Below are 20243 nucleotides of genomic sequence, written 5' to 3'. Positions count from 1 at the left end.
ATAAGGGGGCTGAACTAGATAACCTGAAAATATTCTGTTCTAACAGTCTGTTTTTGCCCCTTGTAGCTCTAAACTTGTATTAGTCTGATGACAACCAATACCAACTATATTCCAGGGACCATTAGCTGCAATATAGGAGTAAGATCAGAATTACAACATAGCAGGCTCACTGGGAAAATGAGGCCAGGAAAGTGAAGTGTCTCCCCTATAATCATTTAAATACTCGAGGTGGAATTTGATCCTAGGTCCTCTTCATTCTTGTTTTCAGAGCCAATACTTTTGTTTTGGCTTGGTTTGGTTGGTTGTTTTTGAGGCAATCAGGGTTAGGTGATTTGCCCAGGGTTACAAAGCTAGTAAGTATCTGAGGCCAGATTTGAACTCAGGTCCTCCTGACTCTAGGGTCAGTGCTCCATCCACTGTGTCATTTTGCTGTCCCTGCTAATATTCTTTACACTGCACCAAAACACCTCCTTCCCGTCCTCACACCTGCTTCCACTTATTCAACACTGCAAAACAGCAAGGAAACACTTATTCAGAGTAAGTACACACCACTGTCCAGACCTCAATTCACTCTATCAAACATTTTTATCAAAAAGGTAGGACCTCCCTTTCAAATAGGAGTTATCTGGCCCATATTATTTCTTATAGCAACACCCAACAACTCACATTTCCATGGCAATGCTAAGACTTGGAAAGGTTGGGGCAGCTAGGTGGCGAAGGGGATAGAGTTCTGGCCTTGGAATCAGGAGGACCCGAGTTCAAATCCAGCCTCAGAAACATAAAACTCACTAGCTGTGTGACTCTGGGCAAGTCACTTAACCCCAGCTGCCTCACCAAAAAAAAAAAGCCTTAGAAAGGTTTCCATCACAACCAATGGCAGGGTCATATCAACTTTACAAGGAGCAAACTGAGGCTCAGACAGGAAGTGATTTGGTCAATGTCCCATAGCTGAGTCCCCCTGCCAATCCTCCTGCTCACTCTCATCACACTATACATATATACTGTCTGAGCACAGAAAATGAGCTACCATAATTTCCTATAACTTGCACTTCAGAGAATATAACCTCTTTGAGGGCAGAAACCCATTGGGGTCTTTATAACCCAGCAGCTAGCACACATACTATAACACAAACTAGAAACAGACTCCTTGTTCAACTGAATTCAGAGGTTCTAAGACACAATTTTTTTTTCCAGAGCAGGTATCTCATTCAATGCTTTAGCCACCTAATACCACAAGCCTTGGAAGCAGCAGGTGGTATAGTTAACATTTCCTAGTTGTGTAACCCTGGGCAAGGCACTTAACTTCTGTTTGTCTCAATTTCCTCATCTGCAAAATGGCAATAACTACAGCAACTACTCCCCAGGGTTGTTGTGAGAATCAAATAAGATAATATAAAAGCTTAGCACAGTGATCAGCACATAACAGTAAAAAGTGCTTGTTACACACACACACACACACACACACACACACACACACACACACACACACACAGAAATTCTGCAAGGAATCAAATCTGGATAAGACCAAGTAAGGTAGCACTGCATGCATATAAAAAGACATCTTACCATCAGGGTTGCTTTTGTTGTTCATGATGTCAGAAACCATTTTTTCTGAATAAACAAGAAATTTGGGTGAGGGAGAGTAAGAAATGGTTTGGTTAACATCTTACAAGCTTTTGTGACACTCACCTTATGATCTTATTTTTGACAAGGAACTTAGTTTATATAAAAAGTAGTTAATAGCAATGATAATAATAAACTCCAATGAGCATGATTTTGCTCTAATATTGCTATCCCCCCACAGAGAAGATGGATATCCATTGAGAGAAAAGCCAGACTGCCCTCACCCCATTACTCCAAAATGAACTCAACCCAGAAGCTGAATGTCAACAACAATCACCTCTGCTTTGCTCTTCCTCTACCCGCTCCTTGTTGTTATTCATGCAGCTGGTTCTCAGGCGTTTAGGAGGAGGAGGAATGCTATCTTGGACAGCAGCTTCCTCCAGAGTCCTTCTTCTCTGTTTGGGTTCTACAAAAGATTACTCATTTAACCTGGGAGACTGGACTGGAAGCTAGACCAGACTTAAGTCCCCAATATTCCCAAAGACAATCATACCCATGCTAATTCATCAAATAAAGCCTGGCATCAAACACATCTGTGAACCTACCTATGTACATAGTAAATGCTCAGGAAAAAACAAAACACTATGAAACCAAAACATGGACCACATTGACATATTTCTCTGCAAGAGTGAGAGTCTTATATTAACTCTTCTTTAAACCTAGGATTAAGCACCTAAATTTTCTATTGGGGTTTTAGCAAAACCATCATCTCCTTCAACTGTGATGGAGACCCAAGGATTACTCCCATGAGGAAACAGGAAAGACTGATAAACTGTGGCTACCAATAACATGCTAACTGTGATAATACTATCTGCTTCCATGAGCCTTCCTAATAACCCTCTTGCCAGACTATCCTTCTCAAGTCCACAGCTCTTTCTTCATATCTCTTTAAAACATATTTGGGTTACTAGATGAAAAGCTTGGAGGACAGGAAGAGAAGAAAAGTCCTTCTGTATTTGCTATGCATCACAGTAGAGTTGGTTAAGTCAAAGAAACCTTTTCCTCAATTTGGAAACAGTGTTCTATACACAGGAGGTGTTTATTTCATAAGTATGATGATGGAAACCACACAAATCCAAATGAAACACAACTCCTTGGCTTCTACTCCTCAACTCTTAAGAAACCCTATCCAATCATTAGAATCCATTGCAAAGACCAGAGATGATCATGGCCTAAGCCATAATTCCAACCTGGAATGATATGTCTCTCTGATTTCTTTTTTGGTTTGAGTCCCTCTTCTCCCATTGGCTGGAAGCCTCCATGAGCCCACTCTAACAAGGGCTTGAGTTTTTCATCCCATGGGGCACCAGGAATGGCTGGCAAGGTCTTGCCAGCCCTGCTCTTGGCCATCTGCAAAGCAAAAAAATATATATTTTTATTTTTAATTAATTTATTTACTTTTAGTTTTCAACATTCACTTCCATAAGCTTTTGAATTTTACAATTTTCTCTCCTTCCCTCCCCTCAAGATGGTATGCAATCTGATATAGGTTCTACATATACATTCATATTAAACATCTGTACATTAGTCATGTTGTAAAGAAGTATTAGAACCAATGGGGGGAACCACAAGAAAGAAGAAACAAAACAATAGAAAAAAAGAGATCAACGAGTATGCTTCCATCTGCATTCAGACTCCATAGGTCTTTCCCTGGATGTGGACAGCATTTTCCATCATGAGTCTTTTGGAGTTGTCTTAGATACTTGCATTGTTGAGAAGAGCCAAGTCTATGAAAGGTAGTCATTACACAATGTGGCTGTTACTGTGTACAATGTTCTTCTGGTTCTGCTCACCTCACCCAGCATCAGTTCATGTAAGTCTTTTCAGGTTTCTCTGAAGTCCACTTGCTCATCATTTTTTTATAGCATGATAGTATTCCATTACATTCATATACCACAACTTGTTCAGCCATTCCCCAATTGATGGGCATTCCCCTCAATTTCCAATTCTTTGCCACCACAAAAAGAGCTGCTATAAATATTTTTTGTACATGCGGGTCCTTTCCCCATTTTTATGATCTCTTTGGGATACAGCCCTAGAAGTGCTATTGCTGGGTCAAAGGGTATGTACAGTTTTATAGCTCTTTGGGCATAGTTCCAAATTGCTCTCCAGAATGGTTGGATCAGTTCACAACTCCACCAACAATGCATTAGTGTTCTAATTTTCCCAAATCCTCTCCAACATTTATCATTTTCCTGTTTTGTCATGTTAGCCAATATGATAGATGTCATGATTTGCATTTCTCTAATCAATAGTGACTTACAGCATTTTTTCATATGCCTATAGATAGCTTTAATTTCTTCATCTTAAAACTGTGCAAGGCAAAATTTTTAAAATTAACACTAGGGGCCAAAAAGGATGGCTCAGTCAGCTGCTTCACGAACAACCATCTCAATCAATCAAAAGTGAATGTTGCTGTTAATAACTTGGCTATTCTCAGCAACACAATGATCCAAGACAGTTCTGAAAGACTAATGAAGAAAAATGCTTTCCATCTGCAGAGAAAGAACTGATGGAGTCTGAATGCAGATTGAAGCATACTTTTTCTTTAATTTCTTTATTTTTCTTGGGTTTTTTTATTTGTGTATTCTTTCTTTCACAAGATGAATAACATGGAAATGTTTTGCATGACTACACATGTATAACCTATTTGCTTGCCTTCTTAATGGGGGGGAAGGGGAGAGAGGAAGGAATTTGGAACTCAAAAATTTCAAATGTTAAAAAAATTTTTTTCCTTTTTCCTTTTTTCTTTAAATTTATTTATTTTTGTTTTCAACATTTACTTCCATAAGATTTTGAATTCCAAATTTTCTCCCCATTTGATATAGGCTCTACATATACATACATATTGAATCTATTTTCACGTTAGTCATGTTGTAAAGAAGAATAAAAAATTGTTTTTCTATGTAATTTGTGGGGAAATTTTTTTTTTAAAAATGAATTTGCAAAATAATCAAAGGACAAGAATGGGTCCCAAAAAAGAAATGAAAAGGCCCCAACTCCTTTTTAGAGGTGCCAGGACTATGGATGTGAAACATTGAAAGTAATTTCAAAGTTTTTTGTTGTATTAATTTTTCTTTTTTTCTTAAAAAGCATTCTTTGTTAAAAAAGACAGCTCTCTGAAAGGTTAAGGGTCTCTACCTTGACTTATCAAAACATAAGATATCATAAAAAATTAACTAAATGACTACATACAGGGAAAATTTTGGATTAGGGGGAAGATCAAAGGGAATTCCGATATGAATTCAATGAGTCAACCCTAGAACAATAGGATACAACGGTAATCTCAAGACTTACAGAGAGGTTTTGTGTCCAAAATGAATAAGGAGATGGTCTTGCTAGTCCCTGACCTGGTTAGACCATCCATATACTGGGAGTTGTAGGCACCACATTTTTTTTTCTTTTGCTAGGCAATAAGGTTAAGTGACTTGCCCAGGGTCACACAGCTAGTGTTATGTGTCTGAGGCTGGATTTGAACTCAGATTCTCCTGACTCCAAGGCCGGTGCTCTATCTACTGTAGCTGTCCTAAGGCACCATACTTTAGAGGGGAAGCTGACAAGATATAGAATGTGTGCCCAGGAATACAGCTTGGAGAGACTATATTTTAAGTATGTACTAAAAGAACAGGGTAAGTTTTATCTGAATAAGATTAGCAGGCAGTGGGGGTTGGTGAAGAAGGAAAGAAATAGGAGACATGACTAATCACAATCTAAAATTTAGAAGGCTTAAATTTGTTCTGCTTGGCCCCAGAACAGAAGTATAGGAGTTGCAGACAAATATTGGTTCAACGTAAGGGAAACCTTCCTAACAGACCTATCTGAAAGTTGAATTAAGTTCTCAGTCACTGGAAGGTCTTCAAGCAGATGCTCTGTGGATCTTTCCTGCACTACACTCATGCTACTTCCCACAATGGATGCTGCCTTGAGAGTCACAGCACTTGTTGGTATACTTCAACTTGGAATCAAGTTCTTACCCCACAATCTCATGTGAACACTGACTTCATTCACAGGAGTGTCTTGCAAGCACAGCTGCTGGAGTGATATGTGGGGGGTGAGGGGGGTTGTTGAGCAAAGGGGAAAAGAAACATGTAAAGCTGAGGATTCCATAAGGGGGTGTGGCTGGTTAGCTTTGCCAACCGAGGGAGAGTGGTTAGTGACAGAAGAGAACTCTCACACTAAGGTTTTTCCCCATATGCACTAGTCACAAATGAGGAATTTGGGGTTGGGTCAAGGCCCTCCAGGCCCGAGCAGAAGCTTTCAAAAAAAAAAAAAGGCAGCCCTAACATCATCCTGAATAAAGCTAGATACAACAGAAGCTGACCTTGGGCAAATCACATCACCAGCTATAGAGGGAGACTAGATCACATTCCCTTCCACCTACAGCCTTTTGTGTTCTAAGGTCCTTGGGGGGGGAAGAAAAGTATTGGCACAGTGGATTTAGAAAAAAGCATAGGTTGACTGAAAGACCCAAGTTTACCAGTTCAAAAAACTTATTTGTAAATATTTTTAAGTCTCTTAATATCAGTGATGATTAGTTTACCAATCCATAAATGGGGATAAATAACACCCAAAGCCTAGGGTTACTATGAGACAAGTTCTTTCCTAAGGCCCTTTCCATCTGTATCTAACATCCCTCCCAGTTCTAACATTCCATGAGTGTACCCTAACAGGCAAGCAGTCAAGGCAGTGATTCCCTTACGCCAGAAGTTAAGTTTCTGAAAGAGCATAAAGAAGTCAGAAGCAGCCAGGATAAAGGGAGAACCTTGAGGTTCCTCAGCCTGATGCTATCTATGTTCAATGAAAAGAACAAACAGTAGAGCCTATATCAGATTGTATGCCATCTTGGGGTGGGAGGAGGAGAAGGGGAGAAAATTGAAAACTCAAAACCTCATGGAAGTGACTGTTGAAAACTAAAAATAAATTAATTAATTTTAAAAAAATAACGACTTTGGAATAATTTTGCTACTTACTACCTTTTTACAAGTCAGTTCTCCCTGCTGAGACTTAAGTTTCCCCCTACTAAAAGGGAAAGTCAACTAAATAATCTCCCAGTTCTAAATCCTGTGATGATTGCCTATGACTGTATGATTTCTCTAAGCCAGGCCTGCACAACCTGCAGCCTCCGGGCATGCCAAAGGATTTTGGGCAGCCCACGAAAAATTTAGAGGATATTTCCTCTACATTTTTTACAGGCCACTTGAAATACTTTGGCAGGTCACAGGTTGTATAGGCCTGCTGGACTAATCTTCCCTAAATGTCTTTTCTGTTTCTCTTACTCAATATCAAGGAAAACTCATTACTTTCTACCTACCCCAAAACTTCCCCAGTTAACAAACTCAATAACAATCTCTGAGGAGGTGAATTAGATCTCCCTATGTGGGTTCAACCAAATGTCTCTATGTATTCATGACATCCCATAACATCCCATGACACTCTCCCACAATTACCTCCAGGGCTTGGAATAAAGCCTTTCTGTAAGATACCAGCTTGTTAAATGTAGGTAAATTAAAGTGTTGGCTAAATAATGCAAGGCTCACTAACTTGTCTGAGGGGACCTAAAAAGAGAAAACAAAATGTTACATTATAGACACACATATAGCTGCAAATCCACTCAAAATCAAAACCCTAGGCTTTGCCTCCATAAAAGAAAAGGTATCTACAGATGAGGAGATAACCTCAGGTCCTCTTCCTTCACCTGTGATTTTGAACTAAGACTTCAGGTCCTCCTGAATCTGAATCTACTTAAGATCATTTAGAGATTCTATAATGGCTATTCAGTGAATGAAGGTTATGCCCCATACACTGGGTATCACCTCCAGCAGCTCTCAAATAACTTCAACCCCTGTTCTCACCTTAAGCAGAGAGGAGGAGGAGTTAGCAGCACCATAAACATGTGAGCAGAGAGTAAGAGAAGGGAACAGTATGTTAACACCAATACTGGCTGGTTCCAGAGACTCAAGCATTAGTTATATAGTGGTTATCATCTGAAATGAGGAAATCTCAATCACCTCCAGGATCTGCTCCATTTGGATGATCTCAACAATGGAATGACAGTAGGATAATAAAGGAAATGAGTGACAAAAAACCTGAGCCTTCTTTAACATTAACCAAGTACTTTAATTTGGGCAATCAACATCTCTGGAATCTCCGCTTACATCTAGTTTATTCTAAATTATTCTTTTTTTTTTCTTTTCGGTGAGGCAGTTGGGGTTAAGTGACTTGCCCAAGGTCACACAGCTAATAAGTGTCAAGTGTCTGAGGCAGGATTTGAACTCAGGTCCTCCTGACTCTAAGGCCAGAGCTCTATCTACTGTACTACCTAGCTGCCCCTGTTCTAAATTATTCTTACACTACATCTTTTATGGGACAATACATATTTGCTTTCTATGGATCCAGGCCAGCAGGGCTTATTAAAAACTTCCTTTTTAATTCATCTGGAAATATTCAATGGAAAATATTCTAGGGAAATGGATTGATCACAAGAAGGCATGACTCCTAGAGGGGAAGAGGCAAAGAAGATTAAATGACTATTTTATTAGATAAGAGTAAAATGTCAACCTAAAACCATATTTTAAAATACTGTGACCTTTTCCTCAGTCCAGATTCCTGTAATTTTAAGCTCAAATTGTCTTGTGTTTGAGATATTACCAAGAGTATGAGGGGATATCTCTCTTAGCAAGTAATGCTCAGATAGAAATGCTCTTAATGTTAGCTTAATAAATTTGTTTCTGGAAGACTGGTGCCTAAAACTCAGTGTTTCTTTCTCCAACATGTCCATATAAAGCCATATGGCTACATGTGTATAAGTATGTATTTATTTAGATTTAGAGCTACAGGGTATCTTGGATACCTCTTTTCACATTTTACAAGTATAGATCCAAATTAAGAAATCTAGATCCCTTAACCTCCTGATATCTCTGTATTCCCATACTTCTCAAACACATATTGAAGTTCAATCTTGCTCTTTAGCAAGGGAGAATAAGCTATTTCACTTTGAATTAGGAGAAAAGTTCTGGAATCTAGGCTTGGTCCCAATTCTTTGACCCAAAGCTCCCTCTGGTGGCTCATGTAACTACAACCATGATTAATTTCTACTTTATTGCTCCTGGCATTTTGATTAGAAATATTTTCAAGAAAGTCGATGGGGATTCTTTCTTTTAGCACACAATTCTCTTAAAATGTTGATATTTTTTCTATCTTTCAAGCCTCCCCCCCACTTCTGACAGACCTCTGATCTAGCCCCACTGCTACTGCTACAGTTGTCCTTGTACCCTATGGCCTGGAGCCGTAGAGGCCATGAACCTAAGAACACAGCCACTTATATTTGGAATTCCTACCCAGAGACCAGGCTGACTGGTGCATGCAAACTCACATAGCTTGAAGATTACACACTTCAGTGACTTAAGTACTATGACCTCCTACTATGCCACAAAAGTACTGCTCCCTGATTACCATCTTCTCCATGGGAAAATAGTAATCAAACCCACAGTATCAGTGACTCAGAAAAGGGCTTTGTCAGTTGTACAGCCTATGGCTCCCATAATTACCCCTTCTGACTTACCAGACCAAGAACCTGTAAGGCCATTACTTTCCTTTATACCTTGTATCTGAATGAAAGCTCCTTGAGGGCAGGAACTATCTTCTCTTGAATTTTTATGCCCAGCAGTTGGCATGGGCAAGTAATTAGGACTTAATAAATGCTTTTGCTATGCCACCATGGAAAAGGTCAAAGGGGGGAAAAAAGGAGGAAAGGCCAAGATTTATCCTCATAACTTTAAAAACCTTGTCATGATATCTTTGTCCACCTCACCATACAGGCTATTAATCTGAATGCACATGTGATGTTTTTAAAATTTCAAAGCAATTTACATCATTTCATTTTGGACCTTACAACCCGCTGGGTCTGATGTTTGAAAGAGGCCTGGAGAGAAAATGGAATGCCCAAAGCAACTGAACCGAGAGCCGAACATTCGCCCCCTTACAAGGGTGTCTTCTCAGGCACCAAGGCACTACACTGCCAAGATCAGGAACATACCTCAGAGTATTTGCCATCGCCAAACCACTGTACCCATCTCATGCCAGGGACGGCCTGGCGCTTTGTGTTAGATTTCCAGGAAACCACAATAGCAGGCCACCAGGAAAAACCTTTAATCTTTCCCCAGACAAGTTCACCAGTGTGAAACTCTTTTCCATCCTGAAAATCAATTACACAAAATCAGAGGGATAGCAAGACAAAGGAAGTCAAAGTCAACCAGTGGAGTCTATCTACTTGATTATCCCCGTATCAGCTCCTCCCACTCCCACCAGCCTGCAAGATGCTCAAGGTCATTGCTTCAAAGTCTTCTAGTTCATGTGGCCGAAACTCTGAGTGCAGCAGGAGCCAGATTAAAATGAATGAGGTGATGTTTGGCAAAATAAATAAAAATACATTATTACATGTTAATTTGCGGTTTTCTGATTGAATATGCCTCCCACAGAGATCCATTTCTATTGGTGTTTTTAACACTCCTGCCCTAGTTCACCCTCTCATTTTTTAGAGGTCGTAAAGTTAAAAGACTTGCCCCAGGTCACAAAGCATGAACTGAATTGGGAGAAGAATCCTGGTTTTGAGACTTATTTGTTTCCATCATACCCTGCAGTCTTACACTGAGCAAGAAGAGACAGCTCCTTTCCAGAAGAAAAGCAACCTAGGACTTTAAAAATCCCTCCTGGATCCTCGTTTTCTTCACCACAGCCCGGCCCCATCCTCATCCTATGTACAGCGTCTCAATTACTCCCTCTCGTGTCTGCATCTTTCCTTAGCTAACATCACACGTCTAGAATTCATTCCCTCCTTTTCACCTCTTCCAAAACCTTAGCTTGGCTTGTGATTCAGCTCAAGTAACACCCCTTCCATGGGGCTTTCCCTGGCTGTGGCTGTCTTCCTCCCAAGGTTACCTTGTATCTACTTTGTATCTAATATTGCACAGAACTATATGCATATATATATATATAGCCTCGAACATAGAAGGATATTTCCTTGAGTTCAGTACACTTTGATTTTTGTTTTTGTATTTGCAGGGGCCAAGACAGTACCTAGCATATGATAGGGTGTTTAATAAATGCTTAATGTTTCAGTAGAGGTTCGAAAGGGTTACACTTAGTGACGATGGTCTACTTCACCTCCAACAGGAGGTGATACTGAGATGGCCATTCCACATCATACCTGGTATTCCATCTGATTAGGGCTCTCTAAAAGCACACTTGGGGAACCCAGAGAATGACGACGTCTTTCTCGAGCACTACGCCTGGTGGTCGTGTTGCTCCCAAGGTCATCGGTGAGATCAATGGTGAGGCAAGAAGAGTTCAGAGAAGACTGGATACCAGTGGGCAGGGTGCCAGTGGACCGACGCCTATTGCTCTAGAATGACACAAATCAAAATGGTAGAACAAAAGGATCCAGCCTGATAAAAACACTGTCATCAAAAAGTGATCAAAGGGTTCAACACTGTCAAGGTCAAAGCCAGGGTGAAGATGGTAGATCCAAAAACAAAGGTAAGGCAGTGGGGAAAGATTCCAAAGAACAGATTAGTAAAAAATAAACTCATAACAACTTATTGGTCTTTAGGCCAATTCTAGTTAGAAGGATAAGAACCAGACCTGTGAATTCATCAATAAAGGGGACTCCCACATGGAGAAACTCCTAATTCAGTCCTAACTGAAACCAAATCTTCTTGGCTTTGAGGCCATTTTTCTAACAAATAAACTATGAGTAGAGGTGAGGGAAAGAGGTAAGGAAAAACCCTTGAACTGACTGAAGGTTAGAGGAGAAATTAGGGAAAAGAATGAAGCAAGTGGGGTATATGTAAAAGCCCTGAACCCTGAGTAAGACCAATGAAAAGCTCCTTAAGTGTGTAGAGGGGAGATAACATTCTAGCCCCAGGGCAGCTAGGTGGTGCAGTGGATAGAGCACCAGCCCAGGAGTCAGGAAGACATGAGTTCAAATCCAGCCTCAGACACATAATACTCGCTAGCTGTGTGACTCTGGGAAACTCACAACCCCAACTGCCCCCACACACACACACACACAAAGGGCAATGGACAGGTGAGGGGGGCATAAAATGTTTGTAGGAAATGCTACTTAGACAGACAAATAGGTCTGGCTACTTTTCAAGGTTATTTTGTATAGTATCAAACCTTAAGATCTTTCTGGCCTAGAACTGAGTAGCTCCTGAAGACCACCAAAGGTAACAGGATTAACTGATCACCCATAAATCAGGTGAAACACATCCACAGTTATGAAGAGGTAGAAGACAGAAGAAATGTCACAGGAAAAGGAAGAAGAAAAAGTGACCACTCTCCAATGGCCCTGGGGGAGAGAAGGGAGTCACTGACCAGACACGATGCCCTGCAGCCCAAAAGAAGCAGAAGAGATATGAGTACTTGCTCATTTCCAGTGTTGAACCCACATGCTCACCAGGAGACCGAGAAAGGCACCAAATGGCAACGGGAAGAGAGGACTCTTCAAATGGAGGAAGACGGGCCTAGATCTCCTTCCTCACTCTCCAACTCAGAAATCAAATGGAAGGGGAAGGGGGGAGGGGGGAGGCCAGGGGACTGTGCCTTTGGCAGAACCAACCCTGGTCACAGGAGTCTCTTTGAAGTCAGAACTGATATCTTCAGTTTCTTTCCTGCTGGCCTTGTTCTGCTCAGCCCGTGAGGCCAGGCGTGGGGGAGGTCTACGTCTTCCCCACTCAGTGGTACTCTCCTCACTTTGGGACTGGACCTGGAACCAAGAGAGGACATGTACAGGGTCTCAATAAAGGACCTGGCTGGACTAAAAGGAAAGAAGCAGGGACAACAAAATTCTATCATTACATCTTTCATCAACAGCAAGAGCCCAGGATGTTGGGAGTGTTATCACTTTTCTTATTGGGAGATTAAGTACCACAAAGGGATGTAAACAGATGTTCTCTAAGCAGGTTTTTGGAAAGATTCCCTTACTCTCCGCCAAGCATAACTGGACCCTTCCATAGAATACTCCCTCTTCCCCAACAACTACCCTCCCCCACACACAAAATGTCCTATTTTCCAGAAAAGGCCGAATTCCTTAATTTTAAATGGCCAAGACTAACTCAGTGGTGGGTTATCAAGAGATATGATCAATGTCCAAACCAGCTGATTATCCACTCAATACCCACAGCTTAAGAATTCTTTGTGGGGTTTGGGGGAAGTCCAACTGTGAGAGTAGTCACAAGAGGCAATAATAATTTTGCAAGCTGGTTGGACTCACAACCTTAGGAATACCAGCAGTCTTATTATGTATTCTCTACAAGAAGAATCAAGAAGTGAACCCTTTTCTAAAGAAAAAAAAAAAAATCAAGGCTTCTAAGAACCTGAGGTCACATTTTAAAAAAAAACTTTTAAAAAGAAGACTCTAGTGTAATTTCCATTCTTTTTTTAAATCATAGGTAAAATGAAGCTAAATCGGTTGCAATTAAGTATTAATTAATTAATTAATTAAGCTAAGCACCAAATAAAATACTCGGGTAGGAACTGGTCTTGGGAATCAAGAAAACTGGGTTCATACACTGGGATCAGATTCAGAGCAAATCCCTTCATCAAGCCTTCAGATTCTCATCTGTATATGGTACAGATGTACATCAATGTACAATACTATTTGCTCTTTCTATTTTACTCTTTTTTATAAAAGTACTATAAAGTTGTGTTATTACTTAGTACAATAAAAATTAATGCTACAAACTCAGATTTCAAACTTGGAAATTTTGGCGTGGGTACCTAAATCTTTCTTGATTCTCATTTTTCAGCTCAGATATGCTGGTTTAAGTGCCCATGGGATCTAGGTACATGGTGTGACATTTTCTGTGGACATGTTCCAGTTATTTATTGATCAGCTCAAGATTTTTTTGCATCACACAGTTCTGTCTGTTCAGGTTCAAGGATAACTTACATTTGAGCTTTTGGGTTGAATCTTGGTTTCTCTGTATAGCTTTGGCATCACAGGGATTTCTGATACCTCTGAGTCATCTGTCAGGTCCTTTTACAGAGAACAAATTTGCAAGTTTTCATTTTTTTAAAGGAATAGGACCCGAAAAAAATCCTTCTTTCCCCACTAACACTCACAATGAAGTTTGATTTAAAGTGACATAACATTGAGAACTAAACTAATATTTCCTTAGTAGTCCATACCCAAATATAGATGCTATGAGGATAGACATTATAATCTGGATAGGAAGGCACACAGGAAACGTCAGCAAATCTAAGCAGACCCCAGTGTGACACTAGGAAAGATAAGCCCAATGAAAACTGTGTTGGACTTGGCAGTCAGCAAGATCTGGGGGTCAAGTGCTGCCACTGGGCACTTACTAGCTGTGTAATCATAGGCAAGTCACATAACTTCTAAGTCTCAATGTCCTTACCTATAAAATAGGAATAGTAATACCTACCTCATCACATTATTTGTGAGGAGGCTCAAATGAGAAAATAACTCTAATTCAAGTGCTTTAAAGTCACTAACGCGCCATTAAAAAATGTTAATTGTTAAATATTGAAGACTGACTCAACCAACCATTACGCCAATTTGTAAACAAGACTTCCATATAACCCTTTTCTATGAAGATTTGGAGGATACAAGCCCCACCCCCCAAAAAATCAATGTGTATTTTAGTACTTGTACAATCATCCTATCCTTAGTGTCAGAGCAAAAAAGTGAATGAACCCAGGTCAACCCGCACCACTGAAATCCAATGCTCTGTCTACCCTCTTCTTCTGCAAGGGCCTCAGGGAATGAATCATGAGAGCTAGAAACAGTTCTCATAGGCATCTCATCTGCCTCATGCCTAGAACTGGAATATCTCCTACAACATCCTTGTCAAGTGCTCAGGAGTCTGGCGTTACAAACCTTCCGTGATGGGAATAACATCAGTATCTCCTACGATAGCCCATACCTGCTTGGACAGCTCTCACTGTTAGGAAGCCTCAATCTGCCTCTCCATTGCCCCTGGTTCTCTCACTTCTGAGGCCAAACAAAAGAAGTCTAATCTCTCCTCTACTGGATAAGCCCTTTCCAACATCTAAAGGCATGATTTCCATCATCCTTACCAACCTAGACATTCCTTTAAAGGAGGTGGGGATGATATAGACCACACAGGGAAAGGGATTGGAGGAAAGGTTGAATTTTGGTGATGGGGCTAGGAAGGCAATGAGGAATCCTTGGGCAGTGAGGACCTTTGCTTGAAAAACCATTCCATTACCCTGGTTCTTGAGGTCCAGAGAATAATGATGTTGCCATTCTGGAAGGATGTGAGGAAAGGGCAGAAAGTGCAGGAGAAAAGAAGAATCCCAGTTATCTCTTACAATACTCCTGGCTCCAGGAGTATAGCTGGAAATCCAATGAATGGGGAGAGAAGCTTCCCCTTGAAATTGTAAAAGCCAACAAGGTCTCCTACCTTGTTATCAAGAAAGTACCTGTGTACTGATCCAGGCCCCTGAGCCCCTCGGGAGAAGGGCAAAGGGATAATGGGGTAAAGGACTCATTAGATGGGTACCTCATCGAAGGTGATCATATGAGAGAGTTCCCTTTTCGACAGTCCCCGTCGGCTTACCCTACGACCTGTGGAAGTAATAAGATGGTCACCTTGGCAAGGATGGCTATGGCATATGAATTTCCTTTGGCAGACTAAAATTTCCCTTGTTTTTTTCCCAAAAGGTCTCCATTCCACCCTAGGCCCTGTGCCCCAAAGTTACATCCTGCAATAAAAGAAAAGGTCAGTATGATTTATTCTGCCCCTCGCTTAACCTCCTCTGTTGCCTCATTTGCAAAAATGGGAATAATAAAGCTGGTGGGGAGGCAGATATTGGCTCTACAAACAAACAAAAATTAACAATTAGAGCTGTCCACAATGAAATAAATGGTTCCCCTCCAAAGGGTTTGTAAGAAAGCTATAACATGAGCATGAAGGCAGTATGGTATGGTAGAAATAATACTTGTCTTTAATATGACGAATCAAGAGCCTATTTCAGATCTGCCATTCACTAACTCTGTATGTGTGTATATATGACTTCAAGAAAGCTCTTCACCTCTGTGAGACCTTACCTGCCTTCTCTGTAATTCCAGTTTTATGTTTTTTTAAATTTTTGCTAAATTAAATTTTACTTGACTGTATTCATGGGGCTTAGCTTTAAAAAAGGTGCAGCCCCCTCATATTATACATATGGAAGGTGAGGCAATGGGAGGTCAGCATAAGGGACTTGTCCAATATCAAAGAGACAGTTAAGTTGTAGATTTGAACCCACATCCTCTGAATCCAAATGCTGTGCTTTCTTCTATTAATGCTTTGTAGTCTATTCTATTCTTTATAATACCATCTGCCAAGATTCCAAATGACAAATCAAATGAATTCCTACCCTAAAAGATTCTAAATGATGATAATGATGTCCAGTCTCCAACAAGTGGCCAAAACCCTTAGCCTAGTCCACATAAAAGATCAGGTCTCTAGGGGAGGTGTACACAATGTTCTCCTCCCCCCTCCCAATCCCCCTACTATGGAAGCCTCGACACTAGAGACTAACATGTCAAGATTCCCTAATTCCTTTGATGCGTAGCTGAGCTTTAATGTCTATCCTTTCAGGATGATGCCTATGATAGGAAATAGTACTCCAGAGGGAGTCCAAATAGAACAGAGGAAAGATTCCTCCCCTCATTCAAAATTTCTCTTCACAGTCTGAGATTTCAATCACTTTTTTTGATGGCCTATTAACATATCCTGAATTTTTCACAGGCAGTGGTCAACATTTTAAAGACTTGGCAGATGCCTAATAATAGTACCGCCTATATAAGCATTGTGAAATATGGCAGTCTGTGAATTCTCCAATTCTAAAGTGGCTCTCCCAGGATCCTTTCTTTTCTACAAATTCAACATGGTTGGATAGCATAAGAAGTCACCTGGAGACTCATCACTAACAAAACCCCAAGGATGCATTTAGACCATCCCTCTTCCAATTTTCTCAAATATCATGAGAACAAAGAAAGTAAATTACCTTTGACCTCCAGGCTCTCCACTGCTTCCAGGATTGGAGGAGAGAGAGTGTCATCATCACTGCCATTGACCAAAATAAATTCTTCTTTGTTGGTCTCTTCACCATTATATCTTCGAGTTTCTCCCTTCATTGTGCCCTATAGGGAATAGCATGGGGATGGGGTGGAGAGGAAGAACATATAGTAGACAAGGCTTTAAGGTTAGGATAAAACAACTCAACAAGACAATGACCCACAACTCTACTCCTAAAAGCATTCGATGTAGAGATTAGAATCATTCAGTAGTCAGAAAGGAAACCCCACCCTCCACGCATCATTGGTACTTGATCCATAAAGTGTCTTCACCATCCAACTTAAGAGGCCCCAGACCCAGCTCCATTGGACAGCAAAATCCCCACCACCAAGAATGGACTGGAGCAATCACGACTATGTAAGGAAACCAGGAATCAGTGTCTTATGGCGGTGAGGAAAAGGAAGAGAAGAAAAGTGGTGGGACCTGATTGCAGCTGTAGTGCCCCTCCTTCTACAAATACGGTCCAGGTTCTGACCTCCCCCTCTCAACCCTGAGAAAGATTCAATCCTATTCCACAAATTTCCTCTCCTCCTCTAATCACAGTCCTGGCCCCAAGCTCAGTCTCCTTGAATTTAAAGCACCAAAGCCATTTTTTTCTGTTAGTTTCAAGCCCCCTTCCTTTTAACTTCAGTGAATTAATATTCCTTCCTGACCCTGTTTCTTCTCTCCTCTTTCCCTCATTCTCCAGGTCTTCTTCTCTCCCTTCTCCTCTCCCAAAGAACCACCTTCTCTCCTCTCCATGGGAGAAGCCCTGCCTTAGACCAATCTTCTGGACCCAACTGGCTAAGATTTTTGTCTACCATTTTCCCTCTCCTTCCTCAGCAGTCTTCCCCAGCTGAGGCTCTAAGAATTCAAATTCTAAGGAGGAAGACAGAGTCACCAACAGGCAAGTGGCCAGAGGAAGAAGAATTTAAAGTAGGAAGGAGAGGTAAGGAGAGGATTTAAGACTGTCAACCATCCCTTCAGTAATTCTGAAGGACTTCTACTTTCTCCTGCCCCCAAAGACCTCAATAGAACACCCTCTTTTCCAGGCCCAGTCATATTAAAATTAGCCTTCAGCTCTAGCCACTACTATAATAGCCTCTTTAACTATCTTCAGGTCTCCAGGGTACTATTCAATAACCTTCATCGACTCCCAGAAGTCAGAGAAAAAAAAAAAAGAACTTCTTATGGCATTCAAGGCCCTTCACAATCTTGTTCCTGCCACCTGCCCGATCCTTTCTCCTTCCTGTCTTTCCTTTGCTTTGCTTTTTTTCCCCATATCTCCTCTGCCTGCACGAGCTGTGGGCATAAGCCCACCCACAACTATTTTTTTCTGTTTTAAATACTTCCTCTTTCTTAGGGTCATGATTCAAATACTATGTACAGTACTTCAGGAAGCCTTTACTGACATTCCTCAACCCAAAGAAGAAACTGATGGCCACTCAAATTAAAAAAAAAAAGTACTTCCTTTCCTTCTTTCAGAGGTAGAGGAACCACAGATATGGCACACTGCACACACTGTGAGACTTACATTGTTACAAGAGGAATATACTCAGAAATTAAGGTGACAAAGACATTTTAATGCACTCTCTCCTCAAACATCTTTGCCTGCTCCCCTCCTTTGTCTTTATCTCATGTTCTCTTCCACAGGTTCCATGACTAATGTCTTCCCTTTCCCAGAAATCAGGGTATGGTATATGAGAAAAGGTTCTCTCATATCCATATTAGCAGCACAGGGACCATTATATAGGTGCTTAATGAATGTATAAACATAATAAATAGAGAGCAGTTAAGAGGCAATTTTCCTTGAGTGAAACTTGAACCACATCACCACCCATTCACCCTTTCCAAGAAAAGTTCAAACCCCAGAAAACCCTTTCTTCAATACCATGACATAATCATCTGCATTCTCTCTCTGCTCCTGACTTCCCTGTAATATTTCATCTCTTATGTTTTACCCAGAATTTTACCCAAAAGGACCCTACTTCACAGACTTCAAACTTAAAAGTATTCTTATACCCATTTGAAAAAACTAAAGGTAGGTTTTGCCCAATGCCCAGATGTCCAGACTCCCAGGACAGGGTGCTCTTTCTACCTGGCCTACTTCTTTATCTAATTCATTTGCTATTCCTTGGGTACTTTTTTCTTACAGAAATCACTTGTTTCTTTGTTGCTGTCCAGGGTTACCTAAAGGGAAACTCTTTTTTATCTATCTCTCAGCCTGAGCCTGCCCCCCCCCACTCCTAACTTTAAAATCCCAGGAAGTTAGACTAGTAATATTCAAAGTCACCATTTCCTTGCATTTTACACTAAAGATTAGCTTCAATTCAATTTGGTAATCGTGTTCAGTTAGTTACCACAAGCATTCCCAATTACTTCACCTCCCTGAGGCTCAGTTTCCTCATTTGCAAAGTGAGATGGAGAGACTTGATCTGGGGTCCCTGATCTGGGGTCCCTAATCTGAGGTCCCCCTTCTAGGTTGTAGGAATCCTTCCCAAGGGGATAGTATCACATTCACGACTTAAGGGGCTGCCACACCCTGGGCTTGGCCCCCAGCTACGGATCTGACAGTGTGCTTTGGGCTAAGGGAACTTCAGTTCACCAAAGATCTCTTCTCCTAGCCTAGGGTAAAGGATAAGGTGAGAAAAGAGATGAAAATGAGGCTCTGAGTCAGCCTAATCCAACTCTCCTTTCCAGGGTCTTCTACCCCCCAGCAACACAAAGTTCACCTCTAGTTACAGAGTCGCCTTCCTTCCCTGCCTTAAGGGAAGAAGGTAGAAGGGATGGGGGTGGGGAGAGGGGAAAGGATCAGGTTGCATTAGTGGTCAAGTTCACAAGGGGGCGCCGTGTAGCACAAGCAGTAGGAGTACCAGAGCTCCACCTGTAGGAAATTCACAAAGTGGATGCTTCTGTCCTCTCTCACTCCACCCCACCTCCCTTTTTGAATCCCACCTAGGATTCAAGAATACAGACAGTTCACACAGTTCTTGCTTCATATAAGCAGACCTCTATAGTAAAGAGATTTTTACATAATGCAAATTTGCCCCTACCCATCCACTTCACTTGGCCTATATAACAAAGCCATACACAAATAATATTTTAGGATTAGGGAAATAACACACAAGTATTGTTGCCTTGCAGATTCCTTTCCATGCTCTGGGTTTTGCGAGTGGTGCACAAGAACAGGTTTTAATTTGCAAGTCTCTATGTAGATGCATCCCCTCAAAGCAGAAGAGTAACTCTATTTTTCAAAGTTTTATGCCCTGGCAAAGCTTTTTCCTCCAAGGAGACTGTAGGTTCAAGACAGCATTCTTTGATAAAACAGGCCAGTTTCAGCTACATTAAAGATTTGCTCCCACAAATAGGGACTTCTACCTATTATTTTTTGCAGGAATTCTGGCAACTTCTTTGCTACTTCAATATCTGTACCAGCAGCTTCTCCTGACACTTGCACATTATGAAATCCTGCATGATTTTGAAATTGAGCAAACCAACCACTTCTTTGCTGCAAACACCTGTGTTCCTTTG

General features: G+C 41.0%; 1 protein-coding gene across 1 annotated transcript in view; it reads right to left on the bottom strand.

The window, feature by feature from the left end:
* DNMT3B (DNA methyltransferase 3 beta) overlaps nt 1-16792 on the bottom strand; it is a 36860-nt gene extending 20068 nt beyond the window's left edge. Inside the window, exons 1-10 of the mRNA XM_020990819.2 lie at nt 16663-16792; nt 15171-15235; nt 13574-13660; nt 12242-12388; nt 10829-11023; nt 9659-9817; nt 7071-7178; nt 2814-2973; nt 1901-2029; nt 1567-1611 (exon numbers count right to left, since the gene is read on the bottom strand). Of these exons, the coding sequence (XP_020846478.1) occupies nt 1567-1611; nt 1901-2029; nt 2814-2973; nt 7071-7178; nt 9659-9817; nt 10829-11023; nt 12242-12388; nt 13574-13660; nt 15171-15235; nt 16663-16792 (1225 nt within the window). The remainder of the gene's footprint in view (nt 1-1566; nt 1612-1900; nt 2030-2813; nt 2974-7070; nt 7179-9658; nt 9818-10828; nt 11024-12241; nt 12389-13573; nt 13661-15170; nt 15236-16662) is intronic.
* Between the last annotated feature and the right edge of the window lie 3451 nt (nt 16793-20243).

This window comes from Phascolarctos cinereus, unplaced genomic scaffold (assembly GCF_003287225.1).
Source record: "Phascolarctos cinereus isolate Bilbo 61053 unplaced genomic scaffold, phaCin_HiC Scaffold_2;HRSCAF=192, whole genome shotgun sequence".
In the NCBI taxonomy this organism is placed as follows: Eukaryota; Metazoa; Chordata; class Mammalia; order Diprotodontia; family Phascolarctidae; genus Phascolarctos; species Phascolarctos cinereus.
The sequence above is the reverse complement of the archived record's forward strand: the minus strand, read 5'-3'. Positions and strand labels throughout refer to the sequence as shown.